The 22,500-nt window shown below is 40.5% G+C and overlaps 2 protein-coding genes across 2 annotated transcripts in view; both read left to right on the top strand.

Annotated features, from left to right (window-relative positions):
* LOC137969352 (low-density lipoprotein receptor-related protein 6-like) overlaps positions 1-22,500 on the top strand; it is an 81,270-nt gene that overhangs the window by 12,492 nt on the left and 46,278 nt on the right. The gene's annotated exons all lie outside the window — the stretch shown is intronic.
* Positions 1-22,500, top strand: part of LOC137969360 (low-density lipoprotein receptor-related protein 6-like) — a 33,548-nt gene that overhangs the window by 10,296 nt on the left and 752 nt on the right. The window contains exons 4-17 of the mRNA XM_068815568.1: positions 5,898-6,098; positions 7,617-7,812; positions 8,262-8,653; positions 8,870-8,992; positions 13,206-13,596; positions 14,900-15,279; positions 16,099-16,227; positions 16,652-17,054; positions 17,672-17,856; positions 18,379-18,582; positions 19,779-19,898; positions 20,038-20,157; positions 20,353-20,469; positions 21,324-21,461. Of these exons, the coding sequence (XP_068671669.1) occupies positions 5,898-6,098; positions 7,617-7,812; positions 8,262-8,653; positions 8,870-8,992; positions 13,206-13,596; positions 14,900-15,279; positions 16,099-16,227; positions 16,652-17,054; positions 17,672-17,856; positions 18,379-18,582; positions 19,779-19,898; positions 20,038-20,157; positions 20,353-20,469; positions 21,324-21,461 (3,099 nt within the window). The remainder of the gene's footprint in view (positions 1-5,897; positions 6,099-7,616; positions 7,813-8,261; positions 8,654-8,869; positions 8,993-13,205; positions 13,597-14,899; positions 15,280-16,098; positions 16,228-16,651; positions 17,055-17,671; positions 17,857-18,378; positions 18,583-19,778; positions 19,899-20,037; positions 20,158-20,352; positions 20,470-21,323; positions 21,462-22,500) is intronic.

Below are 22,500 nucleotides of genomic sequence, written 5' to 3'. Positions count from 1 at the left end.
CGCTTGCGGTTCCATACAGTTTATTCATCTTTCTGTTTTAAGCCCATCTATTCGTGTGATGCCCAACGACCAGAAACAGAGCGAAGGTTCGTCCGTTTCGTCTGAAGTAGGCCAAACGTCTTCAGGTGACAGTGGAGGCAACTCAGCAGCCGTTGATCAAGTCTTTTCCATGTTCAAAGATTTTCTTGAGGAAAAATTAGAAGACAAAGGAAAGCAAATCGAGCATAGAAGTAAGTTAGATAAAGAAGTTGTGCAGCTAAAGTTCAAAGGGAACCAGAAACAATTTGAGCTTAACGCCGAGCTGGATACCATTTTGGAAAGTATTGAAACCGAGAGTGAAAGCATCGAGCCAAATTTGTCGCAAATCAAGAAGCTTTGCCAAGAAGGCAGGCAACGTATTCGAAAGCGGCAGAAGCTGATAAAAATCGCTGATAAAGGCAAGGACGGCTGGCAGGTCGTAGGCGAGTACCAGTCAGACGAACTTGCATCCGGCTCCGAAGATGAAAAACGTCTTAAGAAGGCAAGGGAAGCTGCGAGTCGCAAGAGACGCCAAAAAGAACAACTCTCCAGTGATCGTGGAAAGAAACCAAGAATTGCTTTGGGCGCTGCTAATCAGCTTTTTCGTGGTGTAAGATAAAGAGCCTCCTCTTTACTTTGTATGTTCATGTGTGTTTTGGATACGCTTGCGCATCCTACCATATTTCTCGTGGTATTTGTTTGTATTACGGGAATTTAAGGGTAAAATATTTTACGTTCGTTTGAGCGAAGCGAATTAGAACGTAAATGTATTTTCCGCTGGTATTCCAAGTAATTAGTTGCGGTGTTTTCATTTCACACCTGCCGCACCCACTATTGTGCATTCTGTTTTTCATGTATGTCAGGATTGGCCAGTTATTAGTATTTATACCCTCCGCTGTCTCTTGAGTACCATTCACGCTTGCGGTTCCATACAGTTTATTCATCTTTCTGCTTTAAGCCCCCCCCCCCCCCCACCTCCCGTTTACTACAGGTTTCGTCATTGCCTTTATCTTTCAGGCCGTAGAGACGCTTTGGCGACTTCTTCCGCGGTTTCAAATGCGGCAAATTTGGACACTGGCCTAAGGACTGGCGATCTTTGTCCTGGCTGGGAAGTTACCAGCCCCTTAGCTACAATTCTTTACCTGGAATCTCCTGCAACAAGCCAACCTCAGGCCAATCAGCTCAACCAAAGCAATGATCATGCCTTGGCGCAGGTACATCAGTTTACACAGGATTACGAACTTGAAAGCGGACATTCATTACGTGTTAAGGGTAATCTGAAGAATAATTTAGTTTTCTGGAGATCTATAGGTGCTCCGGATTTCATTTTGCCTATTATTGAAAATGGCTACAGACTGCCATTCATTAGTTTTCCGTTGGCCGTAAAACTGAAAAATAATAAGTCGGCTCGAATTTATGCTGATTTTGTGGATCAAGCTGTTCTTGAGCTTCTTAATTCAGACCGGGTGCGTATGGTTAATGAGCAGCCTTTTGTTGTAAATCCTTGTCAGTTTCTGTACAACCATGCGGTAAGAAGAGGTTATTCTCGATTTGCGCCATGTCAATAAGTCATTAATTAAGCAAAGTGTTAAGTATAAGGACTTGAAAATTGCTATGTCTTATTTTGTGAAGGATGGGTTCATGTTTTCCTTCGATTTAAAAAGTGGTTACCATCATGTAGACATTGCATAAGAGCACCAAACTTTTCTGGGGTTTTCATGGCGTGTGCCCGATTCCATTAAGGAAATATTCTATGTTTTTACTGTGCTCCCCTTCGGTCTGTCCTCTGCCCCTTGGGTTTTCACTAAGGTTTTGAAGCCTTTAGAAAAGTATTGGAGAGTACAGGGTCTTTGTATAGCCATCTTCTTGGATGATGGTTGGGCGATTGTTCAGGATAGAGAAATTTGTCGCATTAAGGCCCGGGCTGTAAGGGCGGATTTGTGCAACGCAGGTTTTGTTGTCAATGAAGATAAATCGGTATGGGAACCCACTCAAGTATTGGAATGGCTGGGTATTACCTGGAATGCTGCATTAGGTACTAGAATTGTTAAGATCATTAACTCAATTGATCATATTATTGAAGCCGATTTCAAAGTTTCCGCGAGAGAGTTGTCAGCTTCCTTCACAGGTCAAGTTATCTCTACCGGACCTGTAGTTGGTAACATTGGCAGGATAATGACCAGACTTTGTGTCTTGTCCACCTCGTGCAGGGATAATTGGGATTCTATATCCCTTCTTGACGATTACCGCAAGGAAGAACTGTATTTTTGGAAGGAAAATATGGTTAATATCAACACTAGGTATTGCTTTGTAAGTAAGGTACCAAGTTATTTGTGTATTCTGACGCCAGTGCCACCGGAGGTGGAGCAATTATTGATTTTAACACTGATTTTGTGTGCCACGAAACGTGGTCGGAGAACGAGAGAGGTCAAAGTTCAACGTGGAGACAACTGTCTGTTATTGAGTTTTCTTTGCAATCATTTGCCTCAGTGTTGGAAGGATCTCATTTTAAGTGGTTTACGGATAGCCAAGTAGCTGCTAAGATTGTTGAAGTGGGCAGCATGAAATTAGGTTTGCACAAAATGGCCAGAAGGATTTTTGATATTTGTATCCGATCGGGAATTCATTTAGATGTACAGTGGATCCCTCGCACTTCGAATCAACAAGCTGTTTATGTAAGTCGTTTAATTGATACGGATGATTGGCAAATTTCTGAAGAATTTTTTTTCTTTTTCTTGATGACTTGTGGGGTCCGCATAGTGTAGATTGTTTTGCAAATTATTATAACCACAAGATCCCCAGGTATTTCTCGAGGTTTTGGAATCCCATTTCCTCGGGTGTTGATTTTTTTTTCTTTCAGTCTCTTCAAGGGGAAAATTGCTAGTAATCCATCCAGTTGGTATCATCCCACGCGTATTACATTATCTTAAATCTCAGCAGGCCGTTGGTACGCTCGTTGTACCTGTTTGGCCTTCATCTCATTTCTGGCCTTTAATTGCAGGCAAGTATAGTCGTTATCTTGTGGCTCACAATATTCATATCGGGAATGAGGTTCTTACCCACGGAAGAAATTTTAATTCGCTCTTGGGGTCTGATCTTTTCACAGGAAATATTATTGCCTTTAGACTAAAATTTACTGATTAACTTATTGGACGGTGTGTCTACTAGCCTATGTTTTTTCAGTTGTTGGCGCTGGCCAAGGCAGTGCTGTTTATTTGTAAGGCACTGGCCTAATTTTTGGTCGGTCATTTCATATGGTGCTGTCCTAATAGGAGTATAGTTGATTTATGTGGCACTGGCCTAATCAATGGTTGTTGATCTACGCGGCACTGGCCCATACGATCATTTAACGTCTTACGTGGCACTGGCCTCATCAATGACGGTTTTTTGTACCGGTTATTTATGTGGCACTGGCCTAATCAATGGTTCTTGATCTACGCGGCACTGGCCCATACGATCATTTAACGTCTTACGTGGCACTGGCCTCATCAATGACGGATTTTTGTACCGGTTATTAAAGGATGTTCGGTCTTTCTTTTGTTCTTCTAGTATGTATGTTTTGTTCTTGTCTTTACAGATTATGCTATCAAGTAATTCATGGAAAGGCTTTCAACAGTTTTCTTCAATCAACGTTTATGAAGTGCTAAATGTTATGTTGAAGTCCAGGGCGGATTCGACCACTAAAGCTTACGTTCGTGTTATCAGAAAGTTCTTGGACTGGTCTAAAAGTAGACAGTTCAACATGCAGTTACCTTTTCCTCTTAGTGTTGTTTCTCTATATTTGTTTGAAGTTCAGCAGTCTACCACTTTTAGTTCCTCAGTAATTTTAGCCCATGCGGCCCTTAAATGGTTACATTCTTTTGTCCCTAGTTGGATCGTAATCCTTTAGATAGTGAATTTTGCAGAAATGTCATCGAATCAGCAAAACGCCAGAAGTCCGCACAGCCAGTTATGAAAAAGAAGCCTATTTCCACAGAAATTATAAGGCGTATTTTAGATATTCATAACAAGAAAGATGCTAATTTAAAGAATCTCCGTATTGCCGCGTTGTGCTCTTTAGCCTTCGCAGGGTTTTTTCGTTATCACGAATTATCCAATATCGTTCCAGAGCATATCGAATTTCACAGCGATTATATAAGACTTTTTGTGCCTCGTAGTAAGACAGATGTTTATAGGGAAGGGAATTTCGTCTATATTAGTGCATCTGGATCTAAGTACTGTCCTGTTGGTGTTTTACAACGTTATTTAGATTTATCTGGTATTGACTTAAATAGTCCTCTCCCTTTATTTAGACCACTTGTTTTTCACCGTAGTACTTCTAGCTATACCCTGAGGAGCGGAAAGATTTCTTATACTACTTGTAGAGATATCTTAAGGGATACCTTAAGTCAGCTGGGCTTCAACCCTAATGATTATGGTCTTCATAGTTTAAGATCCGGTGGCATTACAGCTGCCGTACGCCATAGTAGGAATTCGATTCCAGAAAGACTTCTTAAAATTCATCGTAGGTGGAAATCTGATTCTGCCAAGGATATGTATGTTGAAGAAAGCCTCGAAAACAGGTTGCATGTAACTAAGTATTTAGGTTTGTAACGTATTATCGAGCGTAGATTAGTTTCTGCATACAGTAGTATCTAAAGAGTTGTAAAAAAAAAAAAAAAAAAAGAGCAATAATTTCTTTTTGCAATTTCTATCTTATAATAAACTGTTTTGGATACGCTTGCGCATCCTACCATATTTCTCGTGGTATTTGTTTGTATTACGGGAATTTAAGGGTAAAATATTTTACGTTCGTTTGAGCGAAGCGAATTAGAACGTAATCAATTATTTACCCAATAGATTCCATGTTGCCGTGCGCCTGTTCAGTAATAGATCAGAGATGACGTCAAAATGTGATGTTAGAGCAAAAAAGTGGCACTCGAGGCCATAGCTGAGTGCGTTACAGCAGCTGAAAACCAACCAATCACAGCGGAGCATCCTGCTTAAAAGGTGACTCGTAACCAGTCGACATCATCGTCTGATGAAGACTAGCAGTATGCAGTCGAAACATCGCGATCTACATCACAAGTGACCACATCTTGAGACAAACGAGAATACTTTATTATTATTATTGTACCTCACCACGATGAATAACAGCAACCTTTTTTACGATATTATATCATAGTTAATCCAGGAAATGGTTATGAAGCCTTAAAACCTTCAAAAGCGAGAGCAATGTTGTTGCAATCGATGTTGAATTGCCCGTGACCCAGCACAATATTTTGTTTGCTTCGCACGGGTTTTCAAATTAGTTGCGCATAATTTAATCGAAGGATTTGATTGGTGATCTTCTCGAAAAAAAGGTGTCTTTTGTGCAGGATCAAGGCCCAAAATATGGACAAAAACATGAAGCAAAGGAACTTGTCGAGTTTCATAACCATCTCCATGCATTTACTACGATTACATGCACTTAGAAATCACTGGTGATCCTTGCAATCTGATTGGCTCTCAGTAGAGCGCTTTATTCACGAATCGCACAATGAATCGCAGTATTTACTGCTCTAAATCACACCTTTTCCACGGCCAGTGAGAAAGGAATACTAAAACAAAACAACCAATCAGATATCAAGGCTTGTTTAAAGTAACCAATCAAATTGCAGGAAAATGGAAGACAAAAAAAGGCGTTGTGTGGCAAATTTTACAAGTTTTGTTCCAAAACTTTGCTGTGCACTTGTTCGATTTTAAAATCACACGTATTTTAGACCAAATGGCACTCCACTTAGTTCAATTACTGTCATTCTTAAAAGTACCAAAATGTGCTGTTTTACCTGAGGTAAATGGGTTATCAGCGTCGTTAGTGTTTTCTAAATTGACTTCATTAATGCTTTTCTAATTCACAGGTCCAGTTAACTTTCTCTTATTGGCAAGGAAAGAGGATATCAGGCTTATCTCACTGGATACACCCGATTTTACTGAGATTGTTGTTCCAGTTTTTGGAATCAGACATGCAGTTGCTATTGACTTTGACCCTATCGACAAATTCATTTATTGGAGCGATGATGTGAATCTTGAAATTAAGAGATCCAGAGTGGATGGCACAGGTATGGATATGGACTATTTGTAACGAGGCCACCAGGATCCGTAATTTTTTTTAACTCTTGAGTTCAAACAAAGAACACGGGCAGCCCATATAATGCATGTCACACTAGTGAAAAATGGTTCCTCTCACCACTCCCCTCTGGACCCCCAGTTTTCAATTCTTAGTGGTCCTGTTTTTAAAAGGGTGTGCGCAAAATATTTTGTCAAAGTGGCAGGCACTGCAAAAATTTGCATTTAGTAACCATTTGCAAGAAGTCCATTCGTAGCGGAGCTCCGTCTTCGGGCCTGACAACTCTTTTACGATCGCACTTAACCATACGGTTGGGTCACGGAATGTGGACTTTGCACTTTGAACTTCGGACTACGGAATTGAACTGGATGTTGACCAAGATATACCCTGGGTGCCAGAGGTTCTATTTTTATTTCGCGAGGTGCGAGCGGTTAAAACGGAGAGGCGAAAAATAAGAACCTCTGGTCACGGCGGTTTAGAATCTCACATCCATGCAAATTCGGAATAAGACATCTTATCAAACCGGTTTTCTACAGTGATGTCAATGTTGTACCCAATTCAAGTCCTTTGGGAATAGAACGTTTGATTTTGACAGTTCCGATCGTGCAGCAACCAATCGAAAGCGGCATGAAAACCACAAACTAATTACCGTTGGTGGCTGCGGTTTCGTTTTCTCACGCGTGACTAGTTTCTTACTCGAAACACGATATTTCTAGTGTTCACGGTTTTCCGATTTTCTTTCAGCTCTAGGATATGCGAATCAATCAAGGCATTCAAAGGACAAATAATGACTACGATACCATCTTTTGGATAATGAATCCACCACGATCATACAAATACGAACAAACTTTCGGCACAAGTTTAAATATCAAAGATTTGCGGCATCCAGTTGGCAGGACCACAAACACATCCCGCTTGATGAAATTTCTGAACAGGTTTTAATTCTAAAATCTCCAAATATCCAGAATTTGCTGTGTAATGCACTGTGCAAACCTCTAAATTCTCGCTCGAATTCACAGCCTTCCACCGCCAGTTTTGTTTTCGTAGCAGTCCTTGCGCTCAAAAGCGGTTTTGTGGTCACTGGTGTGCATTATCGCAGTTCAACCAGTAAAATTGAGTCTTAGATTGTTTTTACTCGGAAAGAATTGGCATTTACTATGAAAACCAATCAGCGACCGTGTTCATAATCACAAATCATGAAAGTGAGATTCTAAACCGCCCTGACCAGAGGTTCGTATTTTTCGCCTCTCCGTTTTAACCGCTCGCTCCTCGTGAAAGAAAAATAGAACCTCTGGCACCCAGGGTAACCAAGATATTGTAACTAAAAAATCACTGAATTACTGCAATCGGCTGAAACTCCTTCGAACAGAGTGTAGGCTACCCGTAGCCTCTTGTTCCTTCTGAATGCAAAGTGTACCCCCAAAGGTGTACATTGTCAAGTATACAAAACACCTAAAAAGAAGTTCCTTCTACTTTTTACCTTTAAAACAAATTGTTTTTTTGGTTTCAGATGTAGAGGTTGTCATAGCTTCGCAAATCAAACGTCCTGATGGAATTGCTGTTGATTGGGTGGCACGCAATTTGTACTGGACTGACACTGGTACTGATCGAATTGAAGTCAGTCGATTAAATGGAACAGCAAGAAAAGTTCTAATCAGCGAAAATCTGGATGAACCACGAGCGATTGCTTTGGATCCTTCTCATGGGTAAGCACTTGATTACAGATAGTGTTGTGATGTTTTTGAGAGGGAAATAAGACAAGAAGCAAAAAACAAGGCACTTGTGGCCAAAAAATAAGGTCCGTTTGAATACTACAAGTAATCCACATTGTTTTAATTTGCTTTGTACAGTGAAGCATGGCAAATGCATTTTTGCTTAGTCTATAATTCCAGCTTGCAAAGATTAGAGCCAGCAGATAGTATTCTGTATCTTCATCATGTTGTAATTGAAAGAAGAGTCTTTTACATGTGAATGCAAACACAATGTTAAGCTATCCTTTCCTAAGTGTAACCCTGTCTGATAGTGCATGTAATTATTTGGGGAATAAATCTGTGTTTGTGTCCTTGGGGAAAAAAATTAAAGAGGATTTTCATTTATAGCAATAAACAATTTCCAAATTATGATAGGAACTGATTTAGTTTTTCTTTTTTGTCAGCTACATGTATTGGACTGACTGGGGAAAAAATCCAAAGATAGAAAGAGCAGGACTTGATGGAAACCATCGCATTACCTTGGTGAACGACTCCATAGCATGGGCAAATGGGATTGCCATTGATTTCCATGAACAGAAGATTTATTGGGCAGATGCTAAATACGACAAAATTGAGGTTATGAATACGGATGGCAGCAATCGAAGACCATTGCTGAATGAAAATTTTCCACACGTGTTTGGTTTTACTTCTAATGGAGATAAGCTATATTGGACAGACTGGCAAAAAAGGAACATAGAAAGTATCACTAAAGACACTCGAAAAGACAGAAAAGTCCTCATTGAAAACCTACCGGATTTGATGGGATTAAAAGCAGTTAACCTGAGCCTTAATCTAGGTGAGAATATTGTAGTTTTCCTTACCCGAAACGATGACACCCACTTTGTTGTGTTTTCCGGGTTCTCTGCTGCACTACTTTGTAAGGAGACATTGCATTTTGTTTTTCAAAACAGACTATCCACCGTAAAATCTTCAAAAAACCTTGTGCACTGTTAGTGGAACTTGGAACTTGCTTCTCTGAGGTTAATAAAATGATGAAAATGTTCCTTTATAGGATCGAACCCCTGTCAGCAAGATAATGGAGGATGCAGTCACTTGTGCCTGTACAGTCCAATAGGAGCCAATTGCGAGTGTCCCGATGGGATGGAAATACTTGCAGACAAGAAGAGTTGTATTTGTAAGTATTCTCATGGTTATTTTCCTGGCTTTGGAGAGCTTATTCTGTTAGGCCCGTTTTAAACGTCGCGTTTTACATGTACCGAATCTAATGCAAATAAGCGAAAACAATAGATTTTTCTCATTTGCATTTGATTTGCCAAGTGTAAAATGCGACCTTTAAAACGGGCCTAAGTGATAACTGCAATTGAAGAGTGTAATTGGATCTCTGTATGTGATTCTTGTTCTAATCCTGCTTTTTTGAGAAAGGTGGAGGAGTAGTCCCAAACTCCTTGAGACCGCTCTGACTCTCTTGATACAATACTCTGCTTTTTCTTTTTAATCAAGCTAATCACTAGCACCTACAATGTACCCAATGTGATAATAAGTTTATTAAAGGGTTGACTTTAGCACTGGGCCAGTAACTGGGTACACGAAAGAAAGTCGTAGTTTGGTTTTTGAAGAGAGGAGAAAACCGGAGTACCCTGAGAAAAACCTCGTAGAGCAGAATAGCGAACAACCAAACCCAACCAACATGGGGCGCCAAGTTTTGGGAATCAAACGCGGGCCGCATTCGTGGGGAGTTGAGTTCTCTCACCTTTGCGCCATCCTTTTTCTCTACTCTGTTTGATATCTTTCGTCTTACTCATCCACAGTGCCTGAAGCATTTCTAGTGTTCTCCAGTCAAGAGAACATAAGAAGAATCTCTTTGTATACCAACAAATTAGCATACGTAGCTTATTACACGTGCATTTGCAATGCGCAGTAAATTAGCATATCTAGCTTGTTATTTAAGACTTTGACATTTCGCTATTAAAGCAATAACTTTATCGAGAGCACCACGCTTTTCTCTACTCTGTTTGATATCTTTCGTCCTACTCATGATCATCCACAGTGCCAGAACCATTTCTATTGTTCTCCAGTCAAGAGAATATAAGAAGAATCTCCTTGGATACCAACAAGGGAGCAGTGATTCCTTTGGTGGGTGTGAAAGATGCGCGTGCATTGGACTTCAACGCTGATGGGATGCAAGTTTACTGGACGGATGGGACCCAAAAGACAATAAGCAGAGCCTTCCTTAATGGTAGCCACATGGAACCGATAATTGAAGTAGACAGATAGTGTTGTGATGTTTTTGAGAGGGAAATAAGACAAGAAGCAAAAAACAAGGCACTTGTGGCCAAAAAATAAGGTCCGTTTGAATACTACAAGTAATCCACATTGTTTTAATTTGCTTTGTACAGTGAAGCATGGCAAATGCATTTTTGCTTAGTCTATAATTCCAGCTTGCAAAGATTAGAGCCAGCAGATAGTATTCTGTATCTTCATCATGTTGTAATTGAAAGAAGAGTCTTTTACATGTGAATGCAAACACAATGTTAAGCTATCCTTTCCTAAGTGTAACCCTGTCTGATAGTGCATTTAATTATTTGGGGAATAAATCTGTGTTTGTGTCCTTGGGGAAAAAAATTAAAGAGGATTTTCATTTATAGCAATAAACAATTTCCAAATTATGATAGGAACTGATTTAGTTTTTCTTTTTTGTCAGCTACATGTATTGGACTGACTGGGGAAAAAATCCAAAGATAGAAAGAGCAGGACTTGATGGAAGCCATCGCATTACCTTGGTGAACGACTCCATAGCATGGGCAAATGGGATTGCCATTGATTTCCATGAACAGAAGATTTATTGGGCAGATGCTAAATACGACAAAATTGAGGTTATGAATACGGATGGCAGCAATCGAAGACCATTGCTGAATGAAAATTTTCCACACGTGTTTGGTTTTGCTTCTAATGGAGATAAGCTATATTGGACAGACTGGCAAAAAAGGAACATAGAAAGTATCACTAAAGACACTCGAAAAGACAGAAAAGTCCTCATTGAAAACCTACCGGATTTGATGGGATTAAAAGCAGTTAACCTGAGCCTTAATCTAGGTGAGAATATTGTAGTTTTCCTTACCCGAAACGATGACACCCACTTTGTTGTGTTTTCCGGGTTCTCTGCTGCACTACTTTGTAAGGAGATATTGCATTTTGTTTTTCAAAACAGACTATCCACCGTAAAATCTTCAAAAAACCTTGTGCACTGTTAGTGGAACTTGGAACTTGCTTCTCTGAGGTTAATAAAATGATGAAAATGTTCCTTTATAGGATCGAACCCCTGTCAGCAAGATAATGGAGGATGCAGTCACTTGTGCCTGTACAGTCCAATAGGAGCCAATTGCGAGTGTCCCGATGGGATGGAAATACTTGCAGACAAGAAGAGTTGTATTTGTAAGTATTCTCATGGTTATTTTCCTGGCTTTGGAGAGCTTATTCTGTTAGGCCCGTTTTAAACGTCGCGTTTTACATGTACCGAATCTAATGCAAATAAGCGAAAACAATAGATTTTTCTCATTTGCATTTGATTTGCCAAGTGTAAAATGCGACCTTTAAAACGGGCCTAAGTGATAACTGCAATTGAAGAGTGTAATTGGATCTCTGTATGTGATTGTTGTTCTAATCCTGCTTTTTTGAGAAAGGTGGAGGAGTAGTCCCAAACTCCTTGAGAACGCTCTGACTCTCTTGATACAATACTCTGCTTTTTCTTTTTAATCAAGCTAATCACTAGCACCTACAATGTACCCAATGTGATAATAAGTTTATTAAAGGGTTGACTTTAGCACTGGGCCAGTAACTGGGTACACGAAAGAAAGTCGTAGTTTGGTTTTTGAAGAGAGGAGAAAACCGGAGTACCCTGAGAAAAACCTCGTAGAGCAGAATAGCGAACAACCAAACCCAACCACAGGTAACCCAGGCTCACTGTGTGCGTCACGTAGGTATTAAAATATAGAGAACATATGAGGCGAAGTTTAGGTCTGAAAATTTGCTAGAAAATGGTAATAAAAATCGATAAAACTTACCATGTGGTGAGCTGTTGTTGTCTTTAATACGTACACGAAGTTTCGGGGAAAATGGTCCCTGTTCACCTTCCTTCATAGTATAGTGACAAGGTAGGAGACGGAAGCCAGCGTCGGGACTCCGATCGCCCCAAAACAAGCACGATTTTTTCCGCGAAAATCAAATCCAGTCGCTAAATAAACACGCCAGGTTCGTGGAATAGGAATTTCTCTAAACCATGAATCCACTGAAGCATCTCCAGGTAGCAACGTAGAGCCACCAGACTCCGTAAAACTTGTAAGTTAACCTGCTAAAATGGCGGCCAGAAAGCGTGGTACTCACGAAGTGCCCAATTCAAAATGGCACCGAACTCTGGACGCCTGGTGACGAGTATAATAAGTTCTGGAGGGAGGGGAGTCCCAAATTCCTAAAAACAAAACTCACTGAGCAATTTTTTGGGACTCCCCTCCCTCGAGGGAGACTTATTATACTCGTCACCAGGCGTCCAGAGTTCGGTGCCATTTTGAATTGGGCACTTCGTGAGTACCACGCTTTCTGGCCGCCATTTTAGCAGGTTAACTTACAAGTTTTACGGAGTCTGGTGGCTCCGCGTTGCTACCTGGAGATGCTTTAGTGGATTCATGGTTTAGAGAAATTCCTATTCCACGAACCTGGCGTGTTTATTTATCGACTGGATTTGATTTTCGCGGAAAAAATCGTGCTTGTTTTGGGTCGATCGGAGTCCCGACGCTGGCTTCCGTCTCCTACCTTGTCACTATATTATGAAGGAAGGTGAACGGGGACCATTTTCCCCGAAACTTCGTGTACGTATTAAAGACAACAACAGCTCACCACATGGTAAGTTTTATCGATTTTTATTACCATTTTCTAGCAAATTTTCAGACCTAAACTTCGCCTCATATGTTCTCTATATTTTAATACCTACGTGACGCACACAGTGAGCCTGGGTTACCTGTGACCCAACCAACATGGGGCGCCAAGTTTTGGGAATCAAACGCGGGCCGCATTCGTGGGGAGGTGAGTTCTCTCACCTTTGCGCCATCCTTTTTCTCTACTCTGTTTGATATCTTTCGTCTTACTCATCCACAGTGCCTGAAGCATTTCTAGTGTTCTCCAGTCAAGAGAACATAAGAAGAATCTCTTTGTATACCAACAAATTAGCATACGTAGCTTATTACACGTGCATTTGCAATGCGCAGTAAATTAGCATATCTAGCTTGTTATTTAAGACTTTGACATTTCGCTATTAAAGCAATAACTTTATCGAGAGCACCACGCTTTTCTCTACTCTGTTTGATATCTTTCGTCCTACTCATGATCATCCACAGTGCCAGAACCATTTCTATTGTTCTCCAGTCAAGAGAATATAAGAAGAATCTCCTTGGATACCAACAAGGGAGCAGTGATTCCTTTGGTGGGTGTGAAAGATGCGCGTGCATTGGACTTCAACGCTGATGGGATGCAAGTTTACTGGACGGATGGGACCCAAAAGACGATAAGCAGAGCCTTCCTTAATGGTAGCCACATGGAACCGATAATTGAAGTAGACTTGTCATTTCCGGATGGTCTGGCTGTGGACTGGATTGCTAAGAACTTGTATTGGACGGACGCAAGCAATCACCGAATAGAAGTGTCCCGGTTGGATGGGCAACACAGAAAAATGTTGATTTGGAAAGATCTATGGGAACCACATGAACTGGTGCTTGATCCGGTCTCAGGGTAAAATTCTGCTTTTAAACTCTCTGGTCAAGGAAGCTTGTTTTACTCTATCTCTTTTGGTCCTTGGTACAGGTTGAGGATATCCCGCAGTTGGCCACTGCTTGCTTTTTTCCACATTACTATATTCACATACATATAATATGTACGTCAACTCTCTTACCAGGAGAAGGTGTCTTGTTACAGCCCTTTTTCGCTTCTCTGTGTAAGAGAGTCACCCTTGCGGTTCCGCGCGTGAACGACCGGGCAAGCTGGAGAAATTTCAATGAAGAAGACAATTAAGTCGAACCCAATACGGAAAAAATGGCTTGTTTTGGTCGTGACGTGTTACGGTTGTCCCTCATCTATTATCAAATGCTCTTTTTGCAACAAAATTTATAGGGCAACTTCGCACTTTAACTACTGTTCGGAGACTTGGCATTTCTATAATAAAAACAACACTGCAAAGCTAGAAAAAGTCAATGAGCTTGCTCTCCGTTTTGTCTTAAACGAAAAACAAACGTCGTACTGTGAATTACTTGATAAAATAGGCTTACCATCACTTGCAAATCAGCGCCTCGCAAAAATAGTCTGCACGGTTTTCAAAGCTATAAACAGTGAGCATGCACCTAGGAGTATTAAAGAGCCAATCGCACATATAAATAGTTATTATGACCTACGAGGTAACGACATTTTAAAGCTGCCAAAGGCCAACATCACTACAACCTAAAGTCTAAAATCGTGGAGGTTTACGGCACCAAAACTATGGAACTCAATACCTGTCTCTTTTAGAACTATTCGGTCTTTTCAGGGTTTTTTTAAACACTATTAGAAAATTAGATTTGTCAGGTTTGATACAATCGTAAATTTATATCTTGTAATCATTAATTAGTCTTAGTTTAATTTTATTTCATGAATAAGTTATATTTAGTCCTGTAAATAGATTTCAATTTCATATTTTAAACATATCATTTTAGCTACTTGTTGAAGTTTAGTTTATTACTTTCTGCGTTATACCTGTAAACTAGCCGGTGATCTTTTTTCACCAAAGCTAAGCGTATATCACAATAAAACTTGACTTGACTTGACGTCACAGTTATTTAAGATTGCGGCCCCTGCAAATTTTGAAGGTGGAAATTTTTTCTAACACGAATACGTTTTTGAAGAACTTTCCAACCAGGTTGATTCGAAGCAAGTTCTCCGGTATTGCGCAAGAATGTTTTATTGCACCAGGCTGTCTTCACAGGATTCGATTTTATTCCTCACACTTGATGTGAAGTATAAAAGTTTAACGCTTTGGATTGTTGATGTGCATTTTTTTTTGTAGGCATATGTACTGGGTGAACGGTGGAAGAAATCCAACTATAGAAATAGCTGACTTAGATGGATCAAACAGACGCACTTTATTCACCAACCTAACTTCTCCTGCTGGCTTAACAATCGACTCTTCGACCGGACTAATCTTCTGGGTTGATCAAGAAAGGAGGATGATTGAGTGTGCAAACTTAAATGGAACAAATAGGCGAACAGTCGTGTCAGGGCTGCCAAAGACATTTGCCCTGACACAATTCAAGGATTATATCTATTACGCTGGCTTGTCAACAATTTACCGAGCTAATAAGACGAATGGATTGGGTAGGAAGCGAATTGAGAGCAATAGTGACGTTATTATGGACATCCTTGTATTTCACAGAAGCAGACAAGAAGGTACGTAAAAACTTTTGTACATAATGGAAAGGAACTTAAATTTAAGTGTCTAGTCGTTCTAGCGCTGGAGCGCTAATTTGGGGACACTGTGAACTGAAATAAACAATTAACGCAAATCAAGTCAAATGTTGGTTTTTGAGGAGAGGGGAAACCGGAGTACCCGGAGAAAACCTTTCGGTGCAGAGGAGAGAACCAACAAACTCAACCCACATATGACGCCGAGTCCCGGAATCGAACCCGGGCCACATTGATGGGAGGCGAGTGCTCTCACCACAGCGCCATTTATGCACCCCATATTTTGTCCGGCAGTATCCCTTATTGCTAGTTGTCTCTGAATCCCAGTCTTCCACCGCGCGCACATGAAATAATTGTTAAGTACTTGTCAAGCATGCTGATTATCAAGCAGATATGGTACTAGAATGGTATGAGATGGTTACAGACTGCTCGTTTTTGATGAGATTCAGTACAGGGGTCCTTGCAACAAATTGTCCTTGCAGTTGTAAATTTTTGTGGTCGCACTGGGTATTTTGGATTCAGCAAAAACATTCTCCATTACGACAGCAGAATTTTTGAAGCTTTGTAATAATTACCGATTTGATGACTTGCTCATTAATTTTTCTGGCCAGGGCCTAAAAGCAGTAAAAGAAACTCTCGATAAGAATAGCGTATGTGCGTTTTGGCTTTCAATAGATACTCTTGCGTATTGCAGCAAGGGGCCTGTTTACCATTGTTCTAGTTTCCGATGTGTTCTTTTGCGATGAGTGCTTGATATACCGGTATGTCAGCGTTTTTCTTGTAACACCTCTCCTCATGTTTCAGGCTGGAATCCTTGTGCCGCTGACAGCACTGGATGTAGCCATCTTTGCTTCGCCAAACCTGATAGCACAAGAGTGTGTTCCTGTCCCACGCACTATCAATTATTAGATACGGACAACCGAACTTGCGAAGGTAAAGTAAACTTTTAAAGGACCTTAAAGGCATCCATGCCTATCGTTTTAACAAATTGCAGAAGTTATAACTTTGACAAATCACAGAAGCGGACAAGTAAATATTAGTCAATCAATAGGTAGTACGGTCTCCCAGCAGCAAACGCACAAAAAATTCGGACGCGAAGACCCGAGTGGTTTCGTTTTTTCCTCTTATTATTCTTAATTTCCGAAGTTTGTAGGACAGGACAATTTTGTTTGTTTTATCCCGTGGTTCGTTGTGTGTAAGTTCTTTCCCTGCCATTTGATTTACGTGGGGGTGCATCGTTTGTTATTTCGATTACTTCGTTATTCTAAGGTTCGGTAAGTAAAGCTTTGCTCTACCAGTCTTTTATAGGGTTACTGAAAATGTGTCTTACGTATGTTGATTATTGTTCTTTTTTCAGCTCCAAGTGTCTTTATGTTGTTCAGCACCAAAACCACCATTCGTCGAATCTTGATTGACTCTGTTGACAATCTCGAGGTGGTTTTGCCTGTGCGAGATTTAGAAAATGTGCTTTCCATCGATTATGACATCAACAGCCACTTAGTTTTCTGGATCGATGGCGGAATCACCAAATCAATCAAATGCGCTTATCAAAATGGAACCAATGTCAAGACCCTCAAGATAAACAGCGGTGCATCACCGTTTGATCTCGCCATCGACCCCTACGGACAGCAGCTCTATTGGACAGACAGTGTCTTCAATAGCATCAACGTTTACAGTTTGAGGCACAAAACTAATATGGGTGCGGTTTTCAAGAAGGATGATGTGTATCCACGTTCCATAGTGCTTTATCCTGAGACTGGGTAAGTCTCGCGCCATGCACGGGTACAATTGTTAAGAGAGCACTAAAATAAAAAGCGGCAGTTTGTACCAACAGTTTGAGTATTTTAAAAAGTATCTTGGCTCGTCAGGTTTATGACAGATGTGGTAGGGCGTTAACGAGCATAATGCAAACGAAAAGGACTGGAAAGAAATTCAGGAAAGCATAGTCGCCGAGCTGTAACATTTATCGCAGAAGATTAACCCTTGTGTTTTCTTCAAGGCAACTGCTTGTCACAAGACTGTGAAAATCGTCTTGTTGTATTTTATTTCTCTATTCTTAATTTTCGCTCGTTAACTGTAGTTAACAGGCAAATAATGGGATGTTGTTTTCGGTTAATGACAAAAAGCCGTTTTCCGGGAACGCGAAGTTTAATCTCTCTCTGTTTTTAAGTGTGTGCCTGGTGGATGGATGATCTCATTTTTTTTTACGAACAAGTTCTGAGAGCGATTTTGACTTGATATGCGTTGGTTTGCTGATTTCAATTTACAGTGTCCCCAATTAGTGCTCTAGCGCTAGAAGACTGGACACTTCAATAAAGGAGTAAAAATTGTATCTTGGTGCCATCACTAAATGTAATACCTACTTTACACATTGCAGGGATATGTATTTCACGGATGTGAATCCCCAAAAGAAATCGATTATGCGCGCAACGATGGGAGGTGCATATGAAACGGTGCTTTTCAGTGCCGATTTCCCTGGCGATCTGGCTGTCGATAAACAAGAACAAAAACTGTTTTGGACAGACACTGGAATGAAGAAAATTGAGTTTGGTGATCTTGCTGGTACGTTTAACGATTGTCGTTGAAATCCTGTTTAAAACTATTCTTGAAACGAAAGTTAGGCAATTATGGAGAAAGAAGGGGATGTGCGAATGTTACAAAAGTTATTTGTCGACATGGAAGTCGGTTTTTATAAACGCCAGCCATTTTCATGACGCCATATCATATGAACTCATCAGAGAGCGACAGGATGGCTAATGACGCCTCAAGCGGGGTATCTTCTGGAGTTCGTTCTCCCAACTGTTAATACCGACGTCTCCGAAATGCTCCTTTGTTTGATGAATTTTATCTTTAAAAAACTCTAACCGGAATTCACACTTACTGAGAACATATTGTTCTGCCGCCATTCCTTGGGAATAATTATTTTGCAGGTTTGAGTGGGGAGGGGGTAGGGGTTATTAACAATAACGTATAAATTAGTGGCACAGTACACCGAGTTTTTTTTTTTTTTTTTAATTTTAATTAAACAATATTTTTAATCGATATTAAAAATATTGTACACGGAGTTTTTCTCTTGTTCTCAAGGAATGAACCGCAACACACTGGTGGAAATGAATGTTTTAAGTCCTGTAGGCCTCGTGGTTTACGGAAACTATGTGTACTGGATTGATAAGGCGTCTCACAACGTCATGAAAATCAAGAAAAATGATCGATCGTGCCGAACCCGCGTACAGGCGGCAGTGAACGATTTGTCTGACATCGCCATTGTTGACACATTGAAGACCACAGGTAGGACAGGGCTCCACCCATTTTGTTACCCTTGTCAAACTTGATTTAAAGTAAAAGTAAAGTAAAGCAAAGTAAAGCAACCATATTTAACGTCGATAACTCGTAACAGTAATTCAACTGACAAACCTGAGCTCGACGGTGCGCTCATTTTACTCCCTCCTCGCCATCAGTGCTCCGTTTTACGGGTATTTAAAGCTACTTAAGCTACACAGAACGGAAAGAAGTCGAAACAAGGATGCGAGATCTGGGAATCGAACTCAGGACCTCTTGCACCAAGGCCGCGCACTAACCGACTATGCCATCCTCATCCTCATTTACGTTAATTATTAATTATTAATTATTAGTTTACGGTGTCCCCAATTAGTGCTCCAGCGCTAGAACGACTAGACACTGAAATAAAGTTCCTTTCCTTTTCTTTGTATATGATAATGCAGGGATTTTGTTTTTTCATTTTCTCAATTGCTGCTTTTTAGTCACGTGGTCAGAGGCTATGTTTCTTTGCTTGTTAAGAGAGAAGAGCTCATTTTCCAAACAGCTGGTTTTGGACGTTCAATATACATTGTAGCCTTTCATCATTGTTTAAGGGCATAATAATGGCCACTGTGACGCCATGTGAATGTTGAGCTTCTCAAAAGAGAGAGAAGAGTGAGAATAAACAGAATCTGTCGTTTCCCGTTTCGTGTTTGGCGAAAAACGCGATGCAAAATCTCACAAATAGGTGGCTTTTGCGTTACGTCGTTGCCCCCTTATCGGTATGCGGAAATAAAAGGTCGCACATCAGCTTCTTTTGTTCGTCCGCCAGCAATTGTATATCACATAATTGTCAACTTGATTCGAAGGAATCGGATGCAACCCATCTATCGGCACTGTATTTGTCAAGAATTCACAAAAGCAAATATTTGAAAAATTACGTCTCCAAACATTGGTCACGACAATCCCTTGCCCTGTTTCTTTATTTGCAAGCTAATTTTTTTGCAAGCTATTTATTTTCGTTGGAGACTCGGTCACTGTACGGACACTTAGAAGTTCTTTTTATTATATATCTGGGGCGAATTTCATGTAATAAACCTTCCAAATAGAATCCTCTCTTCCTTATATTTCACATGTGGAAAAAGCGATACGTCCAATCGATGGTTGAATTGAAGGTTGAAGGGAATGTACAAGTAAGTAACATTGTTTTGTTACTTGATTCGCAGATGGCCATCCTTGTAACAAGAATAACTGCACACATCTGTGTTTGGTTGGAATTGTAGGCCAGGCACAGTGTTCTTGTCCCATCGACATGATTTTGAGTGACGACAACAGGATTTGTGGAGGTAGATAACACTCATTTTGTTTGATGCTTTTGCATATACGGGCCGATATTTCGCCATTGCGTGTTGTATTTCCAAGCCCCTAAGTACCGAGGAGGCTGAAAACAGTAGGCTAAACTTTGTTCTGTTTTTTTTTTCTTAGCGCGCGAGAAGTGCAAGCCCGATCAGTTTACTTGCTCCAATAGGCGCTGCATAACGCGAAGATGGGTATGCGATGGTTCCAATGACTGCGAAGATGGTTCTGATGAAATGAGCAATTGCAGTAAGTCTGACTCTTTGCATTTTATGTCATTGCTTACCTTGGATGTGTCAAGGTGACATAAGAACGTTGGCACATCTGGCATTTGCAGATGTGTTATAAGCCTCGAGAAGAATGGTAAAGGGGTAATTACACGGTATAGGCACGGCGTACCACATGGATTGGTAGACGTCTCATTTGTCGTTTTTCTTTTGCCAGCAAAATGCGAAGACGGAGAGCACAGTTGTGATAATGTCCAATGCGTAAATACGAAGAAGCTGTGTAACTTGGAACTTGACTGTGACGATGGATGGGACGAGAGAGAAGAGAATTGTGGTAATCTCTCCTTTTTGCGCATGTGATTTGTAGAAGCTCTAATCTTTGCCAAACGTGCCATACAGTTACTATTACTCATCCCCATCTACTTATAAAAGTCGTCCTTTTCCTCCCTCCGCCGGAAATGTTACAACAGATTGTCACACAGACTCAACATTGAATATTTGGATTTGACGGCCATGTTGTTTGTACAAAACAAAAGCAAAATGTCGCTCGCTTTTTGCATAATAATAGAGCCAATTCCCAAAGGACGTTTTCGCTTTTGTTCCTTACACCGACATGGTCGCCATGACGTGAGGTGCAAGCCAAGGATAGAAGAGTGGGGAAGTTTTAAAGCGAAAGGCGGCATAAGTAAGTGACAATGCAATTGCCGTGAAAATTGTCCATGTTAGGCAAGGTGTCCCAGCGCCTTTTAACGAAGATTGAACTTCGCTTAGTTGAGACTGGCTTTTCCCGGCCCAAAGCCATAAATATGCCCTTCAAACGTTAATCACGAGAAACCATGATGCACGCACTAATGAAATACCTCTCCCAACAAACGCAAAGTTGCGCACTGTAGCACTTCTTCTACTTCTACTTAACGTTGGCACGCAGTTAAATGTGTTAAGCCGTTTACGTTTCTATTAATTTTGATGAGAATTTGCTACAAGTAACCGGAAGGTTACAGGTCCATTCCTTTTGAACAAAAAAATTGCGCATATAACTGCATTTTTAATTCACCTTGGAATTATTCCTGTGAAGCGTACCTTGTTTTCAAATTTCCATTTGGTGGGCTTTTACATTGGACGTCACTGTTCGGATGTCCCTAATGTCCTCATAGTTCTTAACGCACTCGCTGTTTGTTTAATTTTTAGGCAAGCAATGTGCTGCGAACGAGTTCGGATGCGTTAAGAATCATCTTGTTTATAAATGCATTCCGGAAGAATGGGTGTGTGATGGCGGTAAAGACTGTTATGAAAATACTGATGAGATCAATTGTCACTACTCTGAAGGTAAGTTGGACTGGCATTCGCATACAAGAGCCAGGTACATTCTCCAAATCACATTGAAAGAAATGTATATAATTAAAGTGCGTGCTATAGAGAAAGAGAGAAATAATCCTCGCACTTTGAGAGGATGCCGTTCAAATTGTTCCAAGATTTCGTCAACAGTGTAATTAAGCCGACACTTGGATTGCGAGGAACTAAGAACAAGAAATAACCAGTCTTTACGACCTGATGGGAGCACGCGTTTGTTGTACAAAGTTGAACTTAACGAACTGTTTAATTAAACGGCTTCGACTTTCAGCAACATTTTCTAGGACAAAAAAGTGTTGAATTGATGTCTAATTACAATTTTAAACCTGTTTGAATTTGATTCAATAAGCTTTCAACATTTTTTACTCTTTCACAACATTGCTAAACGACCTGTTCAAACGCACCCTACATTTGGCTCAAAAAATTGATAAATGCAAGTTGAAGCAAATGTCGAAACTATTTGATTGAGCCTCTAACCATCACAATTAACGTTCCGCAAGGTTTCGGAGAGTTTTCTATTGTTTGGCCCATGATTCTGTGGGAGAAATTTGCCTTTACCAAACTATGTTTGGGGGCAACAATCAGCACAATTCAACATAACCTGTGAAGAAGCGCGGGAGCTGGGGCCCGTTTCTCAGGCCCGAAAAGACATTTACGAAACTTCCGCTTCTTTTCATAAGGCTGATCGTTTTGACATGTTTTCAACGATAGCAAAAAGCAAACTGATAGCAAAGTTTGTTGACTTAAAATCCCTCCTTTGTTAAGGAAATTATGATATTCGAAAAAAGCCCGAAAAGTTTCGGGACTTTCGAGAAACGGGCCCTTATAATTACTGGCAAGACCGAAAAAAGTTTCTCGTTACCCTTGCCCCATTTCCCTAGTAGCTTTTGGCGACCTTGTGTTGGCAAATATCACGCGATTGGTATTGTAAGTTTACGACGCCCTTGAATATCCCTGTGGGATATAGTGGTTGTTAGACGACGCTGCTCGATAGCCAAGTCATTTTGTTTTGCTG

Source organism: Montipora foliosa, chromosome 9 (genome assembly GCF_036669935.1).
Source record: "Montipora foliosa isolate CH-2021 chromosome 9, ASM3666993v2, whole genome shotgun sequence".
Classification (NCBI taxonomy): domain Eukaryota; kingdom Metazoa; phylum Cnidaria; class Anthozoa; order Scleractinia; family Acroporidae; genus Montipora; species Montipora foliosa.
This window is presented reverse-complemented; position numbering and strand designations above follow the sequence as displayed.